General features: G+C 46.0%; 1 protein-coding gene and 1 non-coding gene across 2 annotated transcripts; both read right to left on the bottom strand.

Moving 5' to 3' along the window:
- Nucleotides 1–725: 725 nt before the first annotated feature.
- On the bottom strand, nucleotides 726–1,698 carry LOC124040470 (synaptoporin-like). The gene is made up of 2 exons (XM_046357694.1): nucleotides 1,643–1,698; nucleotides 726–1,197 (listed from the first exon to the last, which is right to left on the bottom strand). The coding sequence occupies exons 1-2, from the start codon at nucleotides 1,696–1,698 to the stop codon at nucleotides 726–728; spliced, it is 528 nt and encodes a 175-aa protein (XP_046213650.1).
- Nucleotides 1,699–8,648: 6,950 nt separating this feature from the next.
- On the bottom strand, nucleotides 8,649–8,728 carry trnat-ugu. Its single transcript has one exon. It is a non-coding gene; the product is annotated as a tRNA-Thr (tRNA).
- Nucleotides 8,729–27,219: the final 18,491 nt, after the last annotated feature.

Here is a 27,219-nt window from a genome sequence, read left to right as displayed (position 1 = left end):
AAGAGGAAGGACGTGCCAGCTCGATCTAGCAGGGTCTGCAAAAATAACTTTACGGTGGTAGACTTCGCAATGCAGGGCACTTTAAATGCAGTAACCGGGAGTTTCCGAATGGCAAGGAGTCATAGGCCTATGTTACATTTAAGTCATTTAGCAGACGCTCTTATCTAGAGCGACTTACAAATTTCATAATTAGAATGTGCACAATCAAGCATAGAAACACATAGCACAACTTCATGCACTTTGTCAAGACTATATAGGAAACTTCAAGAATTATACAATTGTAGACCACATTTTTCTTCCACGACAGTACAAACCAGTTTGAAAAAGATATCTCGTTAAAAAGGTCTGTGGCATTGCACCGAGCACAGAAAAAGATAAACTGTAAACAGACTCAAACCACAGGCAATACAACATTCACGAAAACAACATCTAAAAACGTAACTAAAATCTAGATTTGTACAATACTTAAAAATACAACGCGTAAAACTGTATCAAATTGACAATTTACCTTTTCTGGCACCAGAATATTTTTACCTAAGAACTGCATGTAGGTCATTTGAACACATTTGTTTATGTTTTTGCACAAACAGGACACCAACAACGTGATGCATCAGAGGATCAAACTGAGCTAGCCCCTCATGCCCCCTCCCTTCAACCCTTTCCTTCCTTAACCCCTGATTGAATTTGTCCTTATAGAACACTGATGTGCCAATCAGACTGAAAGGCTACATCTGATTGTAGTAGGAGGTGGGTTCGCCCACAGGACTGTATTCTGATGCCTGCTCCCGGTCTCCCTGGTCGCTGTAGCCTCCTGACTGGTCGAAGCTGCCCTGGTTGTAGGGCTGCTGCTGGCTGAAGGTCGCGGCCCGTTTTTCGGGTGGCGCTCCAGCGTACCGAGCAGGTCCTCCCTTATGCCAGCCTGTCTCCTTGAAAACAAACCAGATGTTTCCTGCCCACAGGACGAAGTTTAGGAATCCAAACACCACAGAGGTGTTAAGGCCTGACCAACGGGGTCCTTGCACTGAGCCACACTTGTTGGTCATGACCTTACAGGCAGATATGAGCTCCTGCACCTCATCTGGATCTGTGGCGACCTTGACGTCCGACAAGGCCTGGGCCCAGGCCGAAGAACTGACCAGCCACATGAAGGCGAACACCACGGTCACTATGAAGTCGACGCCCTCGGCTTGTGCCTCCCTTTTACATTGAGTGTTATGGTGTAGGGGTTACCGACCGACCATCATCGACTTGAGTCAAGCAAAAACGACTGAACGGAGGTGACGCGAGTCAAAGCAATGGAGCCTGAGGTAACGGTAACCAACCATGACTGATGTTGACTAGGCTTGATGATGTTGACTAGGCTTAGCGTTAAGACACTGGACAACTTAGCGTTAAGACACTGGACAACTTAGCGTTAAGACACTGGACAACTTAGCATTAAGACACTGGACAACTTAGCGTTAAGACACTGGACAACTTAGCATTAAGACACTGGACAACTTAGCGTTAAGACACTGGACAACTTTGTTGCAACTCTAGTCGAAGGTAAACTATTCAATTGTTTCTGAAGTGTTTTCTGTAAGATGCCTTAATGGTTTTCTACCACCCGGAAAGAAGGGTTAGTACAGCCTGCCAAACTGACCCCTGGGTTCCAGAGTGTTCCTGTGCTGCAGTGGAGAAGAGGTCCACAGGGACCATCACTAAAGAGCTCGGGGCCCAGATAGATTACAACCATCAGTATACAACTGAGTCCTGCCCCTATACGCCACAGGTGGAGCTGACGGAGAGTGAGATCAGTGAAGACCAGAACTCGCTGTATAAACCCGAGAGCTCAGAATCACAATCACAGTGCGAGCCGAAGTTACACTATCGATCACCTTGGGGGAGCGGGATGGTGCTCTGAAAATGGAGAAGGAGCAGGCCATTCAACAGCAAATTCAAAGATACACCCTCCCATAAAGGGAATCCGAGTGGAGTTGCTTTTCCAATGTTTTTTTAACCCGTTTCAACGGATATGCTACTATGTCCTGGTTCTGCTGTTTCGACTATCTCTCTCAACCTATTAATGCTCAGCTATGAAAAGACAACTGACATTTGCTCCTGAGGTGTTGAACTGTTGCACTTTCTATAACCACTGTGGTTATTATTTTATTTTTTGAATATATTTGATTGATTCCGTTTTGATTGTTTGCTGTTTGGGGTTTTAGGCTTTTCTGTAAAAGATATCAGCTATATTTGATTTGATTTGATTGATTGTTGTGCTGGATGCTGTGTATTCACTAAGTGAGTGATGGGACATTTTTTATAGTATCTCTAACATATTTTGGTGTGTATTTAATCTGCATTTGAATTTCTTAAAGTGCCAATCAGCAGTAGAACCAATAACAAAGTGTCTCCCTGGTCTTCTGTAAAGATCTGAGGGACGGGGCTGGAAAATGTAACCAGTCTCAAATTCATAGACAGAGATACAGATGCAAAGACTGACCATGTTTCTATGATCTGTTTCCACTATCATATAACCCAGTTCGCTTTGGATAAAAGTGTCTGCTAAATGGTATATTATTAAAGTCTCCTTTGACTCTGTCAACTAGCCTTCCAGTGTAGGTACCATTCCTTTCCGATAGACGGCAGCCAAAGCTAGTTGAAGTCACGTGACAGGGACACGGGGTTAGTGGGCATTGGAAGCAGTTTTATGTTCAAATCAAGTTTATTACGCTTGAACCTGTTGTTATAGTAGATAAGCTAAACTAATACTATTTTTTTTTAACATAAGGCGCAGGCATTAGGTCTATGTCTTGGGGAAGAAAAAATAAAATCACAGCAGGCTCGATTTACTAAATGAACTGGTTTTATTCAAATTCAGACCCTTTATCAATGCCTTTTATTCTGGGTACGTGCACCTTCTTGATGAAACCACAACACGCAGGGACGAGACGTCGTACCCCTCGTCCAATCCTCCCTTATGCCCATAGGGTTACCAGGCGATAAACCTCCAGTCTGTATGCTCTGCAAGCAAAATCATAAGACAAGGTAGTCTGATTCCGAAACTAAATCACAATGTATTGATAAATGAGCCCCATTATTGGTTAGAATGAGATTTCATAAATCATGATGCTGTCTGCTTTTCAAACTCCGATCATCTAATCTAAAAAAGGTAAATGTGTTTCCATCACGCCAAAAAACGCTGGTGATAAACACTGTTATAAGATACTGATTATATTATATATATATATATATTGAGCAATTACCCAATACTGATATTTACCTTAATTTATAATCAAGCAAAATTTCAGCTATTTTTTATAACTGGCATATCGGTTGCCGACTGGTCAAGTAACCTCTCCTGCCAGGAAGTCCTTCATAGCAACATGTCCAATAAGTACATCACCATCCAGACAGACTGACAGGAACCTCTGACTGGATGTAATACAGCCACCATCTGCTGGGATTTTGTGCTGCATCGCCAACATCTCTCTACACACACACACACACACACACACACACACACACTCTAGCCATTATCTGGTAGCATCCCCACCAGTTTGTGTGTGGCTACGCCGACCCTCTACCTGAGGTGTTTTAGGCAGCATATCGGTGTTGTTACCGCTACGAGAACGAACTCTGATCTGGGGCAACGATCGGCTCAAACATGAACGTCTTCAGTAGGTTTATTGGCTCTCTAACTAACGTTACTTCATTCTCAGTTTCGGAGCGAGTCTGTAAATTCAGCCATTTGGAAGGAGTTCCAAAATGGTCTCTCCTGCTAGTGACACAACAATGCCAAAATCGCGATTGACAAATAGCTGGCGTTCTAAATCCTAGTGTTTCGATTCCCCTTTAAGGTTTGGTCTTGCTGCAGACAGATGAGGGCCCTCAAAACCTTTGCTTATTGAATCGCAAAATAGAGGGAAAGAAACCTAATAGTCCTTCACTCATGCTGCCAAACATACCCTTGTAAAACTGACCATCCTACCAATCCTCGACTTTGGCGATGTAAATTGGATGCAGTCTATCACAGTGCCATCTGTTTTGTCACCAAAGCTCCATATACTACCCACCACTGTGACCTGTATGCTCTCGTTGGCTGGCCCTCACTTCATACTCGTCGCGAAACACACTGGCTCCAGGTCATCTACAAGACCCTGCTAGGTAAAGTCCCCCTTATCTCAGCTCGCCAACTCCTCCTTTGGCCGCCTCTCCATCCAGTTCTCTGCTGCCAATGACTGGAACGAACTACAAAAATATCTGAAACTGGAAACACTTATCTCCCTCACTAGCTTTAAGCACCAGCTGTCAGAGCAGCTCATAGATTACTGCACCTGTACATAGTCCATTGATAATTTAGCCCAAACAACTACCTCTTTCCCTACTGTATTTATTTATTTTTCTCCTTTGCACCCCATTATTTCTATCTCTACCAGGCACATTATTCCACTGCAAATCTACCATTCCAGTGTTTTACTTGCTATATTGTATTTACTTCGCCACCATGGCCTTTTTTTTGCCTTTACCTCCCTTATCCCACCTAATTTGCTCACATTGTATATAGACTTATTTTTCTACTGTATGTTTGTTTTACTCCATGTTTAATTCTGTGTTGTTGTATGTGTCGAACTGCTTTGCTTTATCTTGGCCAGGTCGCAATTGTAAATGAGAACTTGTTCTCGACTGGCCTACCTGGTTAAATAAAGGTGTTCTCAACTGGCCTACCTGGTTAAATAAAGGTGTTCTCAACTGGCCTACCTGGTTAAATAAAGGTGTTCTCAACTTGCCTACCTGGTTAAATAAAGGTGTTCTCAACTTGCCTACCTGGTTAAATAAAGGTGTTCTCAACTTGCCTACCTGGTTAAATAAAGGTGTTCTCAACTTGCCTACCTGGTTAAATAAAGGTGTTCTCAACTTGCCTACCTGGTTAAATAAAGGTGTTCTCAACTAGCCTACCTGGTTAAATAAAGGTGTTCTCAACTAGCCTACTGGTTAAATAAAGGTGTTCTCAACTCGCCTACCTGGTTAAATAAAGGTGCTCTCAACTTGCCTACTGGTTAAATAAAGGTGGAATAAAAAACAAAAAACAGAGGAAACCAAGTCACCAGGATTATCTACATCTGTGTCCGATCATGGCAGCAGAGCCATAGTAGTGGAGGTAAAATAATGTGACAAAATGTCATATTTACCATTGACAACAATGAGTATGAACAACAGACACAGACACAGGAGCTGGCAGAGCTGTAGGTGCTGGCCCAGCATGTCCACTGATAGAGACCTGCTTCACATACAGGTGCTGGCCCAGCATGTCTACTGGTAGAGACCTGCTTCACATACAGGTGCTGGCACAGCATGTCCACTGGTAGAGACCTGCTTCAGATACAGGTGCTGGCCCAGCATGTCTACTGATAGAGACCTGCTTCAGATACAGGTGTTGGCCCAGCATGTCCACTGATAGAGACCTGCTTCACATACAGGTGCTGGCCCAGCATGTCCACTGATAGAGACCTGCTTCAGATACAGGTGCTGGCCCAGCATGTCTACTGGTAGAGACCTGCTTCAGATATAGGTGCTGGCCCAGCATGTCCACTGATAGAGACCTGCTTCAGATACAGGTGCTGGCCCAGCATGTCTACTGGTAGAGACCTGCTTCAGATACAGGTGCTGACCCAGCATGTCCACTGATAGAGACCTGCTTCAGATATAGGTGCTGGTCCAGCATGTCCACTGATAGAGACCTGCTTCAGATACAGGTGCTGGCCCAGCATGTCTACTGGTAGAGACCTGCTTCAGATATAGGTGCTGGCCCAGCATGTCCACTGATAGAGACCTGCTTCAGCTATAGGTGCTGGCCCAGCATGTCTACTGGTAGAGACCTGCTTCAGATATAGGTGCTGGCCCAGCATGTCTACTGATAGAGACCTGCTTCAGCTATAGGTGCTGGCCCAGCATGTCCACTGGTAGAGACCTGCTTCAGATATAGGTGCTGGCCCAGCATGTCCACTGGTAGAGACCTGCTTCAGATATAGGTGCTGGCCCAGCATGTCCACTGGTAGAGACCTGCTTCAGCTATAGGTGCTGGCACAGCATGTCTACTGGTAGAGACCTGCTTCAGATATAGGTGCTGGCCCAGCATGTCCACTGGTAGAGACCTGCTTCAGATATAGGTGCTGGCCCAGCATGTCCACTGGTCGAGACCTGCTTCAGATATAGGTGGGAAATATAGATACAACAATAGGATATGTTATACATGTTGTTTATAGTCTGAGATTTAAAAATGTCACCTCCTGGGGGTGAAATCCACAGACACATCTCTGAATAACCATGAACAGAGTTGTCCATGGACCTGCATTGGACAATTCTCTATCTGTAACAATATATAAGGAAGCCCTGCTGGTGACTTCACCATCTCACAGCACTCCTAAACAACTCACACCAACTACCCATCCCCAACACCTGAAACCGGGAGTCAGGGGATGATGAACTCTAGGTCTTTCTGGAACTTTCCTTAACCTGTTGTGATTGGTTGACAAGATCACAGCTTGGAACTTTGACGCTGTGTATTCTCTCTTTGTTACAATATCCAATGACAAGTTGACGGCCAAATATTGTAATACAGTTGCTGTTCATTAGTACAACATTTAATGACATGTATTTCTAGTAGCACAGTGTGTTTTCTAGACAAATACAAGTTCAAATGTCATAGCCCTATGCATGGTTTGCCATTATCCCTTGTCATAATACGCACCTTTTGAAAGAGGTCATACCAACTCTTCTTCCTCGGAGCTGACCTGTTGGCCGCATCGACAGATCAAACCCATGTAGTGGCAAATGTCTGCAAGCAGGACATCCACTCCCTTGTGGGGCTTATGGGTATTTTTAGACATCTGAATCCAACAGGATGAATGGATTGCTCTACCACAATAACAATTAGTAATACATATGCAAACCTAATGTAAACTAGACTAAAACAGGCAGCCTACAAGATTACATGATGTTATTGGGACATTTGTCAGAATTCAAGCAAATAGGCTAACATCATGGCAAATGAGTCAACTTAGGCCATACATCATGGGCTGACTGATTTTAATTCCTAAACAAATACATAGGTATATTCAGACCCATTGACTATTTCTTTCCCCCACATTTTGTTTGGTTACAGCCTTATTCTAAAATGGATTAAATTGTACAGCTATTTTCAGGTCTCTCCAGAGATGTTTGATTGGGTTCAAGCACAGGCTCTGGCTGTCCCACTCAAGGACATTCAGAGACTTGTCCCGAAGGCACTCCTTCGTTGTCTTGGTTGTGTGCTTAGGGTCGTTGTCCCGTTGGAAGGTGAACCTTTGCCCCAGTCACAGGTCCTGAGCAGGTTTTCATCAAGGATCTCTGTATTTTGCACCGTTCATCTTTACCTCGATCCTGACTAGTCTCCCTGACGCTGAAAAACTGAAATACATTCCCACAGCATGATGCTGCCACCACCATGCTTCCATCACCATGCCTTGGGGATGGTGCCAGGTTTCCTCCAGATGCAACGCTTGGCATTCAGGCCAACGAGTTCAGTATTGGTTTCATCAGACCAGAGAATCTTGTTTAGGTGCCTTTTGAAATACTCCATCTGGGCTGACATGTGCCTTTTACTGAGGAGTGGCTTCCATCTGGACAATTTACCATAAAGACATGATTGGTGGAGTGCTGCAGAGATGGTTGTCTTTCTGGAAGGTTCTCCCATATCCACAGAGAAATTCCCGGGTTCTTGGTCACCATCAGGTTATTGGTCACCTCCCTGACCAAGGCCATTATCCCCCAATTGCTCAGTTTGGCCAGGAGGCCAGCACTAGGAAGAGTCTTGGTGGTTCCAAACTTCTTCCATTTAAGAATGATGAAGGCCACTGTGTTCTTGGGGACCTTCAATGCTGCAGAAATGTTTTGGTACCCTTCCCCAGATCTGTGACTCGACACAATCCTGTCTCAGAGCTCTACAGACAATTCCTTCAACATCATGGCTTAGTTTTTGTTCTGACATGCACTGTCAACTGTGAGACCTTATATAGACAGGTGTGTGCCTTTACAAATCATGTCCTATCAATTGAATTTATCCCAGGTGGCCTCCAATCAAGTTGTAGAAACATCTCAAGGATGATCCATGGAAACAGGATGCACCTCGGTTCAATTTCGAGTCTCATATCATACTTATGTAAATTTGATATTTCTGTTTTTTGTTTTTAATAAATTTGCAAACATAAAAAAAAAATGTTTTGCTTTGTCATTATGGGGTATTGCGTGTAGATTGATGAGGAAATTGTTTTATTTTATCCATTTTAGAATAAGGCTGTAATGTGGAAAAAGTCAAGGGGTCTGAAGGCACTGTTAGCTATGCCTAGATATGTGTATAACAACGTTGGCCCCCTGAATAGCATTATATAACTTAGCTGGCATAACAATACAGCTACCTATCTAGTCAGAAGGACATCAGGTGACACTAACTTTGCCCAACCCAATGAAATTGAATTCTACTGTAAAGTTACCAAATTATGGGTCTGTACTGTAAGCTGTTTACACAGATAGCAAACGTTATCTATAATAATATAATAATAATATATGCCATTTAGCAGACGCTTTTATCCAAAGCGACTTACAGTCATGTGTGCATAAATTCTACGTGTGGGTGGTCCCGGGGATCGAACCCACTACCCTGGCGTTACAAGCGCCATGCTCTACCAACTGAGCTACACAGGACCACGGTGTAGCTCAGTTGGTAGAGCATGGCGCTTGTAACGCCAGGGTAGTGGGTTCGATCCCCGGGACCACCCACACGTAGAATGTATGCACACATGACTGTAAGTCGCTTTGGATAAAAGCGTCTGCTAAATGGCATATATTATTATTATATTATTATAGATAACGTTTGCTATCTGTGTAAACAGCTTACAGTACAGACCCATAATTTGGTAACTTTACAGTAGAATTCATCTAATACACTTAGCTAGATCAATAGCATTTACTAAAATGGGCAATAACTTGACCGTGGTAACGTTGGCAGAATACATTATATTTTAGATCTCAGCAACTTTGACAATTCTATTACCTATAAAAAACGAACGCTAGAGCAACTGCATTTTTACTGTACCGTTACCATGCTAGCTAGCTAGCATGCTAAGCAGCAACTATTGATAGCAACAAGTTAGCGGTTGCTATTTACATTCTACGGTTGGAAAACATGTTTGCTCTGGTTAGTGTAATTCATATTTTTAACCTTACCTTGTGGTATGAAATGCTGATAGTCAAGGAGAAAGTTAGAGAAGGTAGGCTAGCTAGCAGGCTAGCTATAGTATAATTCATATTTTTTACCTTACCTTGTGGTATGAAATGCTGATAGTCAAGGAGAAAGTTAGAGAAGGTAGGCTAGCTAGCGGGCTAGCTACATTTCTGTCTCGATTGTGCACTATCTGGATGTTTCTCTTTTTTTTCCCAGGTGGTTGGCTGAGTCAACCAATAGCGTCGCACCATTCCAACTTTCGAACGATGGAGGGGTGTGCGACGCTATTGGCTGTGTCCTTCTCCCGAAATATGAGAAGCAATACATGATTGGCTTTGGAAACATGGTCATGGATATGGTGATTGGACGTGGTTGACAGCCTAATGTGTGAAATAGCGCCAAAGCGTCATCCTCTACCAACTGAGCTGGAGAGGACCACAACTTATCTTTTAAACACAGTTTATCTTATTTCTATTCATATAATTTGGTGTATATGTTATTTGTCCTAGAACGGGTAATCCTCCTTGGTATCAGGATATGGACACCATGTTAACATGGTTTAAAAGATTGCGATCTAGTTGTTAATTAGACGACACTATAATATACTGTCCTGTAGAGCCAAGCAGCGACACACACAAACACAACATAAGTACACTAGGATATAAAATGGAACAGGCATGAATATGTAATATTTATACCTGTGGATATTGCCAATGTTCACCAGCATAATCCATGAGAACAAACTGTATTTCAGATATTTTCAAAGTCACCTGAAAAAGCCATCCTCTCTCTGTCCTATCATCCATATCACCTGTCATCATCTGACCTTTGTGTCATCTGTGATTACTCAAGGAGAACATTAGAATATCTATCTAATACATTTGCTATTGGAACAGCCTGTCTCTGCTGGCAATGTGCTGTACTATACAGGCCTGTCTCTGCTGGCAATGTGCTGTACTATACAGGCCTGTCTCTGCTGGCAATGTGCTGTACTATACAGGCCTGTCTCTGCTGGCAATGTGCTATACTTTACAGGCCTGTCTCTGCTGGCAATGTGCTGTACTGTACAGGCTTTTGGTGTAGATTAGAAGAGAAGAGTGTTGCTGGGGACTTGATGGAGCTCTGGGGAAATGAGTAGGAGAGACTCATCAGCTCGCATCCCCTAAACTGGCTCAGTGTCATGCAGGTGAAAGAGGACCCAAAAGCGACTTAACAGAAACAGAGTTTATTTAAGTCCAAACAGGGAATAACAGAAATCCTCTAGTCTGTAGAGGGGAATAACTGGAGAAGCGACCACAGACTGCAGGTCGCTTCGGGTAGGCGCAGGCCGTAGTTGACAGAGACACCTGCTCACACGCAGCATCTGATGAAGGCAAAAAACACGACAGGACAGGGCGATACACAATCACAGCAAAAACACGACAGGACAGGGCGAAACGCAATCACAGCATGGTGAATACTAAACAAGGAACCGACGGGACAGGAACGGAACACAAAGGAATAAATAGGGACTCTAATCAGGGGAAAGGATCGGGAACAGGTGTGGGAAGACTAAATGATGATTAGGGGAATAGGAACAGCTGGGAGCAGGAACGGAACGATAGAGAGAAGAGAGAGCGAGAGAGTGAGAGAGGGAGGGGGAGAGAGAGGGATAGAAGGAGGAAAGAACCAAATAAGACCAGCAGAGGGAAACGAATAGAATGGGGAGCACAGGGACAAGACATGATAATAAATGACAAACATGACAGTACCCCCACTCACCGAGCGCCTCCTGGCGCACTCGAGGAGGAATCCTGGCGGCAACGGAGGAAATCATCGATGAGTGAACGGTCCAGCACGTCCCGAGACGGAACCCAACTCCTCTCCTCAGGACCGTAACCCTCCCAATCCACTAAGTATTGGTGACCCCGTCCCGAGAACGCATGTCCATGATATTATGTACCTTGTAAATAGGTGCGCTCTCGACAAGGACGGGAGGGGGAGGGAAGACGAACGGGGTGCGAAGAAAGGGCTTAACACAGGAGACATGGAAGACAGGATGGACGCGACGAAGATGTCGCGGAAGAAGCAGTCGCACAGCGACAGGATTGACGACCTGGGAGACACGGAACGGACCAATGAACCGCGGAGTCAACTTACGAGAAGCTGTCGTAAGAGGAAGGTTGCGAGTGGAAAGCCACACTCTCTGGCCGCAACAATACCTTGGACTCTTAATCCTGCGTTTATTGGCGGCTCTCACCGTCTGTGCCCTGTAACGGCAAAGTGCAGACCTCACCCTCCTCCAGGTGCGCTCACAACGTTGGACAAACGCTTGAGCGGAGGGAACGCTGGACTCGGCAAGCTGGGATGAGAACAGAGGAGGCTGGTAACCCAGACTACTCTGAAACGGAGATAACCCGGTAGCAGACGAAGGAAGCGAATTGTGAGCGTATTCTGCCCAGGGAGCTGTTCTGCCCAAGACGCAGGGTTTCTGAAAGAAAGGCTGCGTAGTATGCGACCAATCGTCTGATTGGCCCTCTCTGCTTGACCGTTAGACTGGGGATGAAACCCGGAAGAGAGACTGACGGACGCACCAATCAAACGACAGAACTCCCTCCAAAACTGTGACGTGAATTGCGGGCCTCTGTCTGAAACGGCGTCTAACGGGAGGCCATGAATTCTGAATACATTCTCAATAATGATTTGTGCCGTCTCCTTAGCGGAAGGAAGTTTAGCGAGGGGAATGAAATGTGCCGCCTTAGAGAACCTATCGACAACCGTCAGAATCACAGTCTTCCCCGCAGACAAAGGCAGACCGGTAATGAAGTCTAAGGCAATGTGAGACCATGGTCGAGAAGGAATGGGAGCGGTCTGAGACGACCGGCAGGAGGAGAGTTACCCGACTTAGTCTGCGCGCAGTCCGAACAAGCAGCCACGAAACGGCGCGTGTCACGCTCCTGAGTCGGCCACCAAAAGCGCTGGCGAATAGACGCAAGAGTGCCTCGAACACCGGGATGACCAGCTAACTTGGCAGAGTGAGCCCACTGAAGAACAGCCAGACGAGTGGAAACAGGAACGAAAAGGAGGTTACTAGGACAAGCGCGCGGCGACGCAGTGTGCGTGAGTGCTTGCTTAACCTGTCTTTCAATTCCCCAGACTGTTAACCCGACAACACGCCCATAAGGAAGAATCCCCTCGGGATCAGTAGAAGCCACAGAAGAACTAAACAGACGGGATAAGGCATCAGGCTTGGTGTTCTTGCTACCCGGACGGTAAGAAATCACAAACTCGAAACGAGCGAAAAACAACGCCCAACGAGCTTGACGGGCATTAAGTCGTTTGGCAGAACGGATGTACTCAAGGTTCTTATGGTCTGTCCAAACGACAAAAGGAACGGTCGCCCCCTCCAACCACTGTCGCCATTCGCCTAGGGCTAAGCGGATGGCGAGCAGTTCACGGTTACCCACATCATAGTTGCGCTCAGATGGCGACAGGCGATGAGAAAAATAAGCGCAAGGATGAACCTTATCGTCAGACTGGAAGCGCTGGGATAGAATGGCTCCCACGCCTACCTCTGAAGCGTCAACCTCGACAATGAATTGTCTAGTGACGTCAGGAGTAACGAGGATAGGAGCGGACGTAAAACGTTCTTTTAGAAGATCAAAAGCTCCCTGGGCGGAACCGGACCACTTAAAACACGTCTTGACAGAAGTAAGAGCTGTGAGAGGGGCAGCAACTTGACCGAAATTACGAATGAAACGCCGATAGAAATTAGCGAAACCTAAAAAGCGCTGCAACTCGACACGTGACCTTGGAACGGGCCAATCACTGACAGCTTGGACCTTAGCGGAATCCATCTGAATGCCTTCAGCGGAAATAACGGAACCGAGAAAAGTAACGGAGGAGACATGAAAAGAGCACTTCTCAGCCTTTACGTAGAGACAATTCTCTAAAAGGCGCTGTAGAACACGTCGAACGTGCTGAACATGAATCTCGAGTGACGGAGAAAAAATCAGGATATCGTCAAGATAGACAAAAACAAAAATGTTCAGCATGTCTCTCAGAACATCATTAACTAATGCCTGAAAAACAGCTGGCGCATTGGCGAGACCGAACGGCAGAACCCGGTACTCAAAATGCCCTAACGGAGTGTTAAACGCCGTCTTCCACTCGTCCCCCTCTCTGATGCGCACAAGATGGTAAGCGTTACGAAGGTCCAACTTAGTAAAGCACCTGGCTCCCTGCAGAATCTTGAAGGCTGATGACATAAGGGGAAGCGGATAACGATTCTTAACCGTTATGTCATTCAGTCCTCGATAATCCACGCAGGGGCGCAGAGTACCCTCCTTCTTCTTAACAAAAAAGAACCCCGCCCCGGCCGGAGAAGAAGAAGGCACTATGGTACCGGCGTCAAGAGACACAGACAAATAATCCTCGAGAGCCTTACGTTCGGGAGCCGACAGAGAGTATAGTCTACCTCGAGGAGGAGTGGTCCCCGGAAGGAGATCAATACTACAATCATACGACCGGTGAGGAGGAAGGGAGTTGGCTCGGGACCGACTGAAGACCGTGCGCAGATCCTGATATTCCTCCGGCACTCCTGTCAAATCGCCAGGTTCCTCCTGAGAAGTAGGGACAGAAGAAACGGGAGGGATGGCAGACATTAAACACTTCACATGACAAGAAACGTTCCAGGATAGGATAGAATTACTAGACCAATTAATAGAAGGATTATGACATACTAGCCAGGGATGACCCAAAACAACAGGTGTAAACGGTGAACGGAAAATCAAAAAGAAATAGTCTCACTGTGGTTACCAGATACTGTGAGGGTTAAAGGTAGTGTCTCAAATCTGATACTGGGAAGATGACTACCATCTAAGGCGAACATGGGCGTAGGCTTCTCTAACTCTCTGAAAGGAATGTCATGTTTCCGAACCCATGCTTCGTCCATGAAACAACCCTCAGCCCCAGAGTCTATCAAGGCACTACATGTAGCACCCGAACCGGTCCAGCGTAGGTGGACCGACAAAGTAGTACAGGACTTTGATGGAGAGACTTGAGTAGTTGCGCTCACCTGTAGCCCTCCGCTTACAGATGAGCTCTGGCTTTTACTGGACATGAATTAACAAAATGTCCAGCAACTCCGCAATAGAGGCACAGGCGGTTGGTGATCCTCCGTTCCCTCTCCTTATTCGAGATGCGAATCCCTCCCAGCTGCATGGGCTCAGTCTCAAAGCCAGAGGAGGGAGATGGTTGCGATGCGGAGCAGGGAAACACCGTTGATGCGAGCTCTCTTCCACGAGCCCGGTGACGAAGATCTACCCGTCGTTCTATGCGGATGGCGAGAGCAATCAAAGAGTCCACATCTGAAGGAACCTCCCGGGAGAGAATCTCATCCTTAACCACTGCGTGGAGTCCCTCCAGAAAACGAGCGAGCAGCGCCGGCTCGTTCCACTCACTAGAGGCAGCAAGAGTGCGAAACTCAATAGAATAATCCGTTATGGACCGTTCACCTTGGCATAAGGAAGCCAGGGCCCTAGAAGCCTCCCCACCAAAAACTGAACGGTCAAAAACCCGAATCATCTCCTCTTTAAAGTTCTGGAACTTGTTAGAGCAATCAGCCCTTGCCTCCCAGATAGCTGTGCCCCATTCTCGAGCCCGGCCAGTAAGGAGTGAAATGACGTAAGCAACCCGAGCTCTCTCTAGAGTATGTGTTGGGTTGGAGAGAGAACACAATCTCACACTGCGTGAGAAAGGAGCGGCACTCAGTGGGCTGCCCGGAGTAGCAAGGTGGGTTATTAACCCTAGGTTCTGGAGGCTCGGCAGGCCAGGAAGTAACAGGTGGCACGAGACGTAGACTCTGGAACTGTCCAGAGAGGTCGGAAACCTGAGCGGCCAGGTTCTCCACGGCATGGCGAGCAGCAGACAATTCCTGCTCGTGTCTGCCGAGCATGGCTCCTTGGATCTCGACGGCAGTGTAACGAGCGTCTGAAGTCGCTGGGTCCATTCCTTGGTCGGTTCCTTCTGTCATGCAGGTGAAAGAGGACCCAAAAGCGACTTAACAGAAACAGAGTTTATTTAAGTCCAAACAGGGAATAACAGAAATCCTCTAGTCTGTAGAGGGGAATAACTGGAGAAGCGACCACAGACTGCAGGTCGCCGGGTAGGCGCAGGCCGTAGTTGACAGAGACACCTGCTCACACGCAGCATCTGATGAAGGCAAAAACACGACAGGACAGGGCGATACACAATCACAGCAAAAACACGACAGGACAGGGCGAAACGCAATCACAGCATGGTGAATACTAAACAAGGAACCGACGGGACAGGAACGGAACACAAAGGAATAAATAGGGACTCTAATCAGGGGAAAGGATCGGGAACAGGTGTGGGAAGACTAAATGATGATTAGGGGAATAGGAACAGCTGGGAGCAGGAACGGAACGATAGAGAGAAGAGAGAGCGAGAGAGTGAGAGAGGGAGGGGGAGAGAGAGGGATAGAAGGAGGGAAAGAACCAAATAAGACCAGCAGAGGGAAACGAATAGAATGGGGAGCACAGGGACAAGACATGATAATAAATGACAAACATGACACTCAGTCCCTCTCTGATCATGTCTACTTGGGTGTGTCCATGACTCCCTCTCATCTCTTCATCCTCCTAACTCAACGGGGTCTCAGAACATTTCATGCTATTCTGTATGTAAATCTGAGACACTCCGTTCAGAATGGTATGTTATGTTTCATACAGTATTTTCTTAATTTGTGGATGTCCATAATCCATTTTGTATGAAATGTTATGTATTACAATTAGTATGATATGTTACGAATTGAAATTTATTGTTGCTAGCATTAGCTATGTGGCTAACGCTAAAATTAGCTAGCTCTAGGGGTTAGCGGTTGGGGTTAGGGTTAAGGTTAGGATTAAAGTAAGAGTCAGTGTGAGGGAAGGGTTAGCTAACATGCTAAATAGTTGCAATGTAGATCAAAAGTAGTAGCAAAGTAGATTCAAAGTTGCTATTTAGCTAAAATGCTGCCTGTGATGAGATTCAAACACACAACCTTTTGGTAGCTAAGGGTTCGCGTTATACACCGACACATACACTCCGACAAACCACCCTCTTTTTGTGTTTTTTTTTGCATTAAAAAAACAAATATTTTATGTAAGAATACCTAACATAACATATACTAATTTGAGTGTCCCGGAATTACTATGTTACGTCTAGTCTATAAGATCATTCTGACTAACTAACACAGAACAAGACACACCCTGTCATCCCTCATCCTCCTCACTAACAGAGAACAAGACTTCCTGTCATCCCTCATCCTCCTCACTAACAGAGAACAAGACTTCCTGTCATCCCTCATCCTCCTCACTAACAGAGAACAAGACTTCCTGTCATCCCTCATCCTTTTCACTAACAGAGAACAAGACTTCCTGTCATCCCTCATCCTCCTCACTAACAGTGAACAAGACTTCCTGTCATCCCTCATCCTCCTCACTAACAGAGAACAAGACTTCTTGTCATCCCTCATCCTCCTCACTAACAGAGAACAAGACACCCTGTCATCCCTCATCCTCTTCACCAACAGAGAACAAGACTTCCTGTCATCCCTCATCCTCCTCACCAACAGAGAACAATACACACTGTCATCCCTCATCCTCCTAACTAACAGAGTATGGGTCAGTAATGCACTAGAGCTCAGATAACTCAGAAGTTATTTAAACTGGTTTGAAGCACTGGGAGATTTTAGGAGACAGTGTATTGTATATGGTTCTGTGTGTGTCCTATGGAACTCCCCTGCATAGGTGTGTGTGTTTGTGTGTGTGTGTGTGCATGCGTTGCCGTGTGTGTGCATGCGTTGCCGTGTGTGTGCGTGTGTGTGTGCGTGCGTTGCCGTGTGTGTTTGTGTGCGTGTGCGTGTGTGCCTGCGCGTGTGTGCGTGCGCGTGTGTGCGTGCGCGTGTGTGCGTGCCCGCGTGTGTGTGCATGTGTGTGCACGTGTGTGTGTGTGTGTGTGTGGATAAATACTGTGACAGGAGCCCCTTAACAGAGGAGCTCTGTCTTTCATTATTTAACAATGTTCTCTGGAATCGTCCTGAAACAGCAAATCTCCATTTAAGGGTCTGGATATGGGCCTATTACACTGCTCCACAGTACTTGGGACATTTAAGCAGTTTAGATGTATTTTGTGTTAGTGTCTGTCTCGGTGGCTTGGTTTCGATGTTCAACTTTACGAGCATGGCTATGTTAGTGTGTGCTTAAGTATACGTGGTACATTGGTGAGCATCTGTGTGTGTTTCTGTCCTAAGGTGCAAAATGCAGCATGTAGATGATCTTGTTAATTAAGCAATAAGACACGAGGGGGTGTGGTATATGGCCAATATACCACGGCTAAGTGCTGTTCTTGTGCACAACGCAACGCGGATTGCCTGGACACAAGCCTTTAGTCGTGGTATATTGACCATATACCACAAACCCCCAAGGTGCCTTACTGCTATTAGAAACATAGCCATCTTAATTAGAGCAGGAAAAATAACTGTTTTGTCATAATCGTGGTATACGGTATGAAACACCTCGGCTGTCAGCCAATCAGCATTCAAGGTTCAAACCACCCGGTTTATAACACACTTTAGAAACTGGGTGGTTCAAGCACTGAATGTTGATTGGCTGACAGCCGCAGTGTATCAGACCGGAGGGTAATTACAAACGTGGCCAATGTGCTCTATGTAGCTACGTACAAATGCAACTCATTTACCCACAACCCCCCACAGACAAGGATTTAAAGATCAAGTCATTTACCCACAACCCCCCACAGACAAGGATTTAAGATCAACTCATTTACCCAACCCCTCACAGACAAGGATTTAAGATCAAGTCATTGACCCAACCCCTCACAGAAAGGATTTAAGATCAAGTCATTTACCCAACCCCTCACAGACAAGGATTTAAAGATCAAGTCATTTACCCAACCCCTCACAGAAAGGATTTAAGATCAAGTCATTTACCCAACCCCTCACAGAAAGGATTTAAGATCAAGTTATTTACCCAACCCCTCACAGACAAGGATTTAAGATCAAGTAATTTACCCAACCCCTCACAGACAAGTATTTAAGATCAAGTCATTTACCCAACCCCTCACAGACAAGGATTTAAGATGAAGTCATTTACCCACAACCCCTCACAGACAAGGATTTAAGATGAAGTCATTTACCCAACCCCTCACAGACAAGGATTTAAGATCAACTCATTTACCCAACCCCTCACAGAAAAGGATTTAAGATCAAGCCATTTACCCAACCCCTCACAGACAAGGATTTAAGATCAAGTCATTTACCCACAACCCCTCACAGACAAGGATTTAAGATCAACTCATTTACCCAACCCCTCACAGACAAGGATTTAAGATCAAGTCATTGACCCAACCCCTCACAGAAAAGGATTTAAGATCAAGCCATTTACCCAACCCCTCACAGACAAGGATTTAAGATCAAGTCATTTACCCACAACCCCTCACAGGCAAGGATTTAAGATCAACTCATTTACCCAACCCCTCACAGACAAGGATTTAAGATCAAGTCATTTACCCACAACCCCTCACAGGCAAGGATTTAAGATCAAGTCATTTACCCAACCCCTCACAGACAATGATTTAAGATCAAGTCATTTACCCAACCCCTCACAGACAAGGATCTAAGATGAAGTCATTTACCCACAACCCTTCACAGACAAGGATTTAAGATCAACTCATTTACCCACAACCCCTCACAGACAAGGATTTAAGATCAAGGGCCTGATTACCTGCATGTCCACCAATGTTATTTCCATGTTGAAATATCCTTGTGGTTTGTCTTACACAGGGAAAACCCTCTGAGTTCTCTGAGATACGTTGGAATATAAATGGTCAAGACGTCACGCAGGGGAGGGGTCATTGAGAGGAAACTTCTACAAAGGGGATATTTCTGGATCCAAATCAAATCAAATCAAATGTATTTATATAGCCCTTCGTACATCAGCTGATATCTCAAAGTGCTGTACAGAAACCCAGCCTAAAACCCCAAACAGCAAGCAATGCAGGTGTAGAAGCACGGTGGCTAGGAAAAACTCCCTAGAAAGGCCAAAACCTAGGAAGAAACCTAGAGAGGAACCAGGCTATGTGGGGTGGCCAGTCCTCTTCTGGCTGTGCCGGGTAGAGATTATAACAGAACATGGCCAATATGTTCAAATGTTCATAAATGACCAGCATGGTCATCCACAGGCTGAACACACTGTCTCCTCTTGGCCTTAATGAGGAGTTTGACTTAAAACCCGTTTGAATAGTTTCAATAATTCTAATTTGTGTTAAAAAAAAATCTTAATTGAATATTGTATGTGTATGTATATTACTATAAATATTGATGACATTCTCTGTGTCTGATCATATATTTTGATACATTGAATGTTACTATTGTGAAATGATGTTATACACATTTTTTGGGGGTAGAATAGGTCAGGGCGTGACTAGGGGTTTATTCTAGTTTATTATTTCTATGTGGGTTTCTAGGTTTGTTTTTCTATGTTGGTGTTTTGGTATGATTCCCAATTAGAGGCAGCTGGCTATCGTTGTCTAAGTAGCTGTTTTTCCCACTTGTGTTTGTGGGATATTGTTTTGAGTTATTGCACGTAGCATCTCTGTAGTCACGGTTCGTTGTTAGTTTATTGTTTATTTGTTTTTTTGTCTTCGTTAAGTTTCACTTTATTCATAAAAATTATGTGGAACTCTACATCCGCTGCTGTCTTGGTCCGATATTCATTCCAACGAAAGTAACATACCTCTTGTTTCAGGAAGTGATGTCACCGAGTACTGCCCCTATACATAGGGCCCTCCATCCCCACCTGGGATATGGATGCCTGATGAAGACCTAATGGTCAAAACGTTGTTAATGAATAAATATCACCGGGGAGCAGCAGTGTGCTGAGTTTTCCTTTCTGTTTGCCATGAGTTTTGAACTCCAGCACCTGAGGGAAGTACCTGGATGTGCGAAATGTTCTTCAGATTTTGTATGTTGCAACACTCCCTCGGGCCTTATTGCTTCTATGTTGTATATCTACAGTAGAAGGTGACGGAATATCACTAGACTGTCACGACTTCCGTCGAAGTGCGATCCCTCTCTTTGTTCGGGCGGTGTTCGGCGGTCGACGTTACCAACCTTCCATTGGTTTTTGTCTTGTATTTTATACCATCTACTGCATCTTGCATATGCCTCTCTGTCATCGCTCATCCATATATTTATATGTATATATTCTCATTCTATTCCTTTACTTAGATTTGTCTGTAAAAGGTAGTTGTTGGGAATTGTTAGATAATTACTGCACTGTCAGAAGTAGAAGAACATGCATTTGGCTACACTCGCATTAACATCTGCTAACCATGTGTATGTGACCAATAACATTTGATCCTGTACAGATGTATCCTTTAGATTCACACTGCTATTTCCTATTAGAAAATGTCTTATTCAATGTAAAAAAAAACATTAAAAACATGGTGTGGTTATTTATAACCAGTCAAAGCTGATAGAACAGCATTATTATTAACCGACCGTACTATTGGCTAGAAATCAGACTCTGCCTGAACCCTCTTCCTCCTCCACCCAATTAGACTGAAATTGTTGTTGATTACCCTTGGTTCCCAGTGCATTTTTATATTTTCCTTCCTTCCTCTCCCTGTGGTCTCAGACATGGCATGCACAGCGCCTCACCATTTCCCAGGGCACTTTGCAACCAGCGGTAGCCATTCACCCCCCCCCCCCCAGTGCTGCCTCTCTGTCCTCTCATTTCAGCCCTCTGTCTGACCCGGAGAACACAAGCGAAGGCCTGCAGCTCTCAATGGGTTGTCTGCAGCAACACGGTCACAAACACACAAACACACACACACGCACACACACGCACACACACACACACACACACACACACACACACACACACACACACACACACACACACACACACACACACACACACACACACACACACACACACACACACACACACACACACACACACACACACGCACACACACACACACACACACTGATAAAGGTTCACATAGGTCCATTTGGTCGTAAAAGCCTCAGTCAGGGGAAGTGTCAGGGAGTGGGAGGTGAGGGAGGGAAGGAATAGATTCAGAAGGTGGTTTAGTTTTTTCAGTAGGTGAAGTGAATGCGGGGCAGGAGGGAAGTGAATGCGGGGCAGGAGGGAAGTGAATGCGGGGCAGGAGGGAAGTGAATGCGGGGCAGGAGGGAAGTGAATGCGGGGCAGGAGGGAAGTGAATGCGGGGCAGGAGGGAGGTGAATGCGGGGCAGGAGGGAAGTGAATGCGGGGCAGGAGGGAGGTGAATGCGGGGCAGGAGGGAGGTGAATGCGGGGCAGGAGGGAGGTGAATGCGGGGCAGGAGGGAAGTGAATGCGGGGCAGGAGGGAAGTGAATGCGGGGCAGGAGGGAGATGAATGCGGGGCAGGAGGGAGGTGAATGCGGGGCAGGAGGGAGGTGAATGCGAGGCAGGAGGGAGGTGAATGCGGGGCAGGAGGGAAGTGAATGCGGGGCAGGAGGGAAGTGAATGCGGGGCAGGAGGGAGGTGAATGCGGGGCAGGAGGGAAGTGAATGCGGGGCAGGAGGGAAGTGAATGCGGGGCAGGAGGGAAGTGAATGCGGGGCAGGAGGGAGGTGAATGCGGGGCAGGAGGGAGGTGAATGCGGGGCAGGAGGGAAGTGAATGCGGGGCAGGAGGGAAGTGAATGCGGGGCAGGAGGGAGGTGAATGCGGGGCAGGAGGGAAGTGAATGCGGGGCAGGAGGGAAGTGAATGCGGGGCAGGAGGGAAGTGAATGCGGGGCAGGAGGGAAGTGAATGCGGGGCAGGAGGGAAGTGAATGCGGGGCAGGAGGGAAGTGAATGCGGGGCAGGAGGGAGGTGAATGCGGGGCAGGAGGGAGGTGAATGCGGGGCAGGAGGGAAGTGAATGCGGGGCAGGAGGGAGGTGAATGTGGGGCAGGAGGGAAGTGAATGCGGGGCAGGAGGGAAGTGAATGCGGGGCAGGAGGGAGGTGAATGCGGGGCAGGAGGGAAGTGAATGCGGGGCAGGAGGGAGGTGAATGCGGGGCAGGAGGGAGGTGAATGCGGGGCAGGAGGGAAGTGAATGCGGGGCAGGAGGGAGGTGAATGCGGGGCAGGAGGGAAGTGAATGCGGGGCAGGAGGGAGGTGAATGCGGGGCAGGAGGGAGGTGAATGCGGGGCAGGAGGGAAGTGAATGCGGGGCAGGAGGGAAGTGGTTTCTTATGAAACAAGGAAACGCTCCTGCAATGTACTCTGCTCTTCTTCTCTGTGCATATAGTTCAATATAGGCTTAGCATTCTCCCCTTGAAAATCTGTTGCTTTCCTTGTAATGATTATCACTTTCTTTCTTCTCTCCATCTATTAAATTATATTGGGATATTTAAATGTAAATACCTTTGTGCTAGATGGGGTGGCTGGGACGTGATTATAGCTGCCAGTCGGACTCAGCCAACTAGATGGCCCTCTGTCTCGTTGTGAAGACAGACACCACCCACACACACTATGTCTTTTTATTTATCTCTGAGCTCAGTATTTAACTTAGCTAGCGCACATAGGCCTTCCTGCACATGCATCAGAACAGGCAGCTCATCTCACCTGCTGTCACCATCTGTCAGCATAATATTGCTCTTCCTATATCGGCTATGCAGCACATATTACATCGTTCTACTGCTGTACAGGCCCCTGCTAAGAAGTGTTGCGGGCCAATTGGTACAGAGGTAGGATATTAATTTGATCACCCTGCTGTTGCAGGAATTTCACTATACGGTAGGAAAGGCAAACTTGTAGTCTATCCACGGTTTAAAAAGGCATGTAAAAGTTTGTAATTTCCACTTTAAAATGTCAGACTTGATTTGTTCTAAATGAAAGATTTCTCAACCCACTACAAACATGTCCATGAATTACAATCCACACAATGCTGTGAGGAACTGGTCAAATTAAGATCCCGAATCTACTGTATACATTCTAATGTTGTTCATATATCCATAGGCTCACGTGCTACAGCATCATGAAGTTGTCATTACTGAATTATTATCTTCTTCTTCTCACTTTTAAAATGTTCTCAATCTATCAGACACAAAACACATCAATTAGGGGTTTATCTAGCCTGGAATGAATGGTTCAGTTAGGGGTTTATCTAGCCTGGAATGAATGGTTCAGTTAGGGGTTTATCTAGCCTGGAATGAATGGTCAAATCAGGGGTTTATCTAGCCTGGAATGAATGGTTCAATTAGGGGTTTATCTAGCCTGGAATGAATGGTTCAGTTAGGGGTTTATCTAGCCTGGAATGAATGGTTCAGTTAGGGGTTTATCTAGCCTGGAATGAATGGTTCAGTGAGGGGTTTATCTAGCCTGGAATGAATGGTTCAGTTAGGGGTTTATCTAGCCTGGAATGAATGGTTCAGTTAGGGGTTTATCTAGCCTGGAATGAATGGTCAAATCAGGGGTTTATCTAGCCTGGAATGAATGGTCAAATCAGGGGTTTATCTAGCCTGGAATGAATGGTTCAGTTAGGGGTTTATCTAGCCTGGAATGAATGGTTCAGTTAGGGGTTTATCTAGCCTGGAATGAATGGTCAAATCAGGGGTTTATCTAGCCTGGAATGAATGGTTCAATTAGGGGTTTATCTAGCCTGGAATGAATGGTTCAGTTAGGGGTTTATCTAGTCTGGAATGAATGGTCAAATCAGGGGTTTATCTAGCCTGGAATGAATGGTCAAATCAGGGGTTTATCTAGCCTGGAATGAATGGTTCAGTTAGGGGTTTATCTAGCCTGGAATGAATGGTTCATTTAGGGGTTTATCTAGCCTGGAATGAATGGTCAAATCAGGGGTTTATCTAGCCTGGAATGAATGGTTCAATTAGGGGTTTATCTAGCCTGGAATGAATGGTTCAGTTAGGGGTTTATCTAGCCTGGAATGAATGGTTCAGTTAGGGGTTTATCTAGCCTGGAATGAATGGTTCAGTTAGGGGTTTATCTAGCCTGGAATTAATGGTTCAGTTAGGGGTTTATCTAGCCTGGAATTAATGGTTCAGTTAGGGGTTTATCTAGCCTGGAATGAATGGTCAAATCAGGGGTTTATCTAGCCTGGAATGAATGGTCAAATCAGGGGTTTATCTAGCCTGGAATGAATGGTTCAGTTAGGGGTTTATCTAGCCTGGAATGAATGGTTCAGTTAGGGGTTTATCTAGCCTGCAATAAATGTTTCAGTTAGGGGTTTATCTAGCCTGGAATGAATGGTTCAATTAGGGGTTTATCTAGCCTGGAATGAATGGTTCAGTTAGGGGTTTATCTAGCCTGGAATGAATGGTTCAGTTAGGGGTTTATCTAGCCTGGAATGAATGGTTCAATTAGGGGTTTATCTAGCCTGGAATGAATGGTTCAGTTAGGGGTTTATCTAGCCTGGAATGAATGGTCAAATTAGGGGTTTATCTAGCCTGGAATGAATGGTTCAGTTAGGGGTTTATCTAGCCTGGAATGAATGGTTCAGTTAGGGGTTTATCTAGCCTGGAATGAATGGTTCAGTTAGGGGTGTATCTAGCCTGGAATGAATGGTTCAATTAGGGGTTTATCTAGCCTGGAATGAATGGTTCAGTTAGGGGTTTATCTAGCCTGGAATGAATGGTTCAGTTAGGGGTTTATCTAGCCTGCTCGCCTCCCTACCACTGAGGAAGTACAGCTCCCGCTCAGCCCAGTCAAAACTGTTCGCTGCTCTGGCCCCCCAATGGTGGAACAAACTCCCTCACGACGCCAGGACAGCGGAGTCAATCACCACCTTCCGGAGACACCTGAAACCCCACCTCTTTAAGGAATACCTAGGATAGGATAAGTAATCCCTCTCACCCCCCCCCTTTAAGATTTAGATGCACTATTGTAAGTGACTGTTCCACTGGATGTCATAAGGTGAATGCACCAATTTGTAAGTCGCTCTGGATAAGAGCGTCTGCTAAATGACTTAAATGTAAATGTAATGTAAATGAATGAATGGTTCAGTTAGGGGTTTATCTAGCCTGGAATGAATGGTTCAGTTAGGGGTTTATCTAGCCTGGGATGAATGGTTCAGTTAGGGGTTTATCTAGCCTGGAATGAATGGTTCAATTAGGGGTTCATGTAGCCTGGAATGAATGGTTCAGTTAGGGGTTTATCTAGCCTGGAATGAATGGTTCAATTAGGGGTTTATCTAGCCTGGAATGAATGGTTCAGTTAGGGGTTTATCTAGCCTGGAATGAATGGTTCAGTTAGGGGTTTATCTAGCCTGGAATGAATGGTTCAGTTAGGGGTTTATGTAGCCTCAAATCAAATCAAATGTTATTGGTCACATACACATACTATGAGGGCACAGGGCGAGACTCAGATGCAGACACGGGAGGCAGATGGTTCGAGTCTCTGAAATGTATTAGTATCCAAGGGGCAGGCAAGTGAATGGTCGTGGACAGGCAAAAGGTCATAACAAGGTCAGAGTCCAGGAGATACAGAGTGGCAGGCAGGCTGGACATCAGGGCAGGCAGTATGGTCAGGCAGCAGGTTCAGAGTCAGGGCAGGCAGTATGGTCAGGCAGCAGGTTCAGAGTCAGGGCAGGCAGTATGGTCAGGCAGCAGGTTCAGAGTCAGGGCAGGCAGTATGGTCAGGCAGCAGGTTCAGAGTCAGGGCAGGCAGTATGGTCAGGCAGCAGGTTCAGAGTCAGGGCAGGCAGTATGGTCAGGCAGCAGGTTCAGAGTCAGGGCAGGCAGTATGGTCAGGCAGCAGGTTCAGAGTCAGGGCAGGCAGTATGGTCAGGCAGCAGGTTCAGAGTCAGGGCAGGCAGGGGTCAAAACCTGGAGGACGAGCAAAAGAGAGAATAGAAAAAGCAGGCTGGAAAAACACGCTGGTTGACTTGACAAGACGAACTGACACAGAGAGACAGGAAGCACAGGGATAAATACACTGGTACAGAGAGACAGGATTGATGAAATCCGAGCAAGGGTGGCATTCCAGAGGGACATCAGAGACTGCAACGTTCTTTGCTTTACGGAGACATGGCTTACTGGGAAAACGCTATCGCGCCGACAGAAACAAACATCTCTCTGGTAAGAAGAGTGGCGGGGGCGTATGCCTCATGACTAACGGGACATGGTGTGATGAAGGAAACATACAGGAACTCAAATCCTTCTGTTCACCTGATTTAGAATTCCTCACAATCAAATGTAGACCGCATTATCTTCCAAGAGAATTCTCTTCGATTATAATCACAGCCGTATATATCCCCCCCCAAGCAGACACATCGATGGCTCTGAACGAACTTTATTTAACTCTTTGCAAACTGGAAAACATTTATCCGGAGGCTGCATTCATTGTAGCTGGGGATTTTAACAAAGCCAATCTGAAAACAAGACTCCCTATATTTTATCAGCATATCGATTGCGCAACCAGGGGTGGTAAAACCTGGATCATTGTTACTCTAACTTCCGCGACGCATATAAGGCCCTGCCCCGCCCCCTTTCGGAAAAGCTGACCACGACTCCATTTTGCTGATCCCTGCCTACAGACAGAAATTAAAACAAGAGGCTCCCACGCTGAGGTCTGTCCAACGCTGGTCAGACCAAGCTGACTCTACACTCCAAGACTGCTTCCATCACGTGGACTGGGACATGTTTCGTATTGCGTCAGATGGGAATATTGACGAATACGCTGATTCGGTGTGCGAGTTCATTAGAACGTGCGTCGAAGATGTCGTTCCCATAGCAACGATAAAAACATTCCCTAACCAGAAACCGTGGATTGATGGCAGCATTCGCGTGAAACTGAAAGCGCGAACCACTGCTTTTAATCAGGGCAAGGTGTCTGGCAACATGACTGAATACAAATAGTGCAGCTATTCCCTCCGTAAGGCTATCAAACAAGCTAAGCGTCAGTACAGAGACAAAGTGGAATCTC

Source organism: Oncorhynchus gorbuscha, linkage group LG07 (assembly GCF_021184085.1).
Source record: "Oncorhynchus gorbuscha isolate QuinsamMale2020 ecotype Even-year linkage group LG07, OgorEven_v1.0, whole genome shotgun sequence".
Lineage (NCBI taxonomy): Eukaryota > Metazoa > Chordata > Actinopteri > Salmoniformes > Salmonidae > Oncorhynchus > Oncorhynchus gorbuscha.
The sequence above is the reverse complement of the archived record's forward strand: the minus strand, read 5'-3'. Positions and strand labels throughout refer to the sequence as shown.

Coding starts and splice junctions, on each gene's coding strand:
- LOC124040470 (XM_046357694.1), bottom strand. CDS start 1,698: ATGGTCCCTGTGGACCTCTTCTCCACTGCAGCACAGGAACACTCTGGA. Junction 1,198..1,642: donor GAACACTCTGGAACCCAGGG/GTCAGTTTGGCA, acceptor TCAATGTAAAAG/GGAGGCACAAGCCGAGGGCG.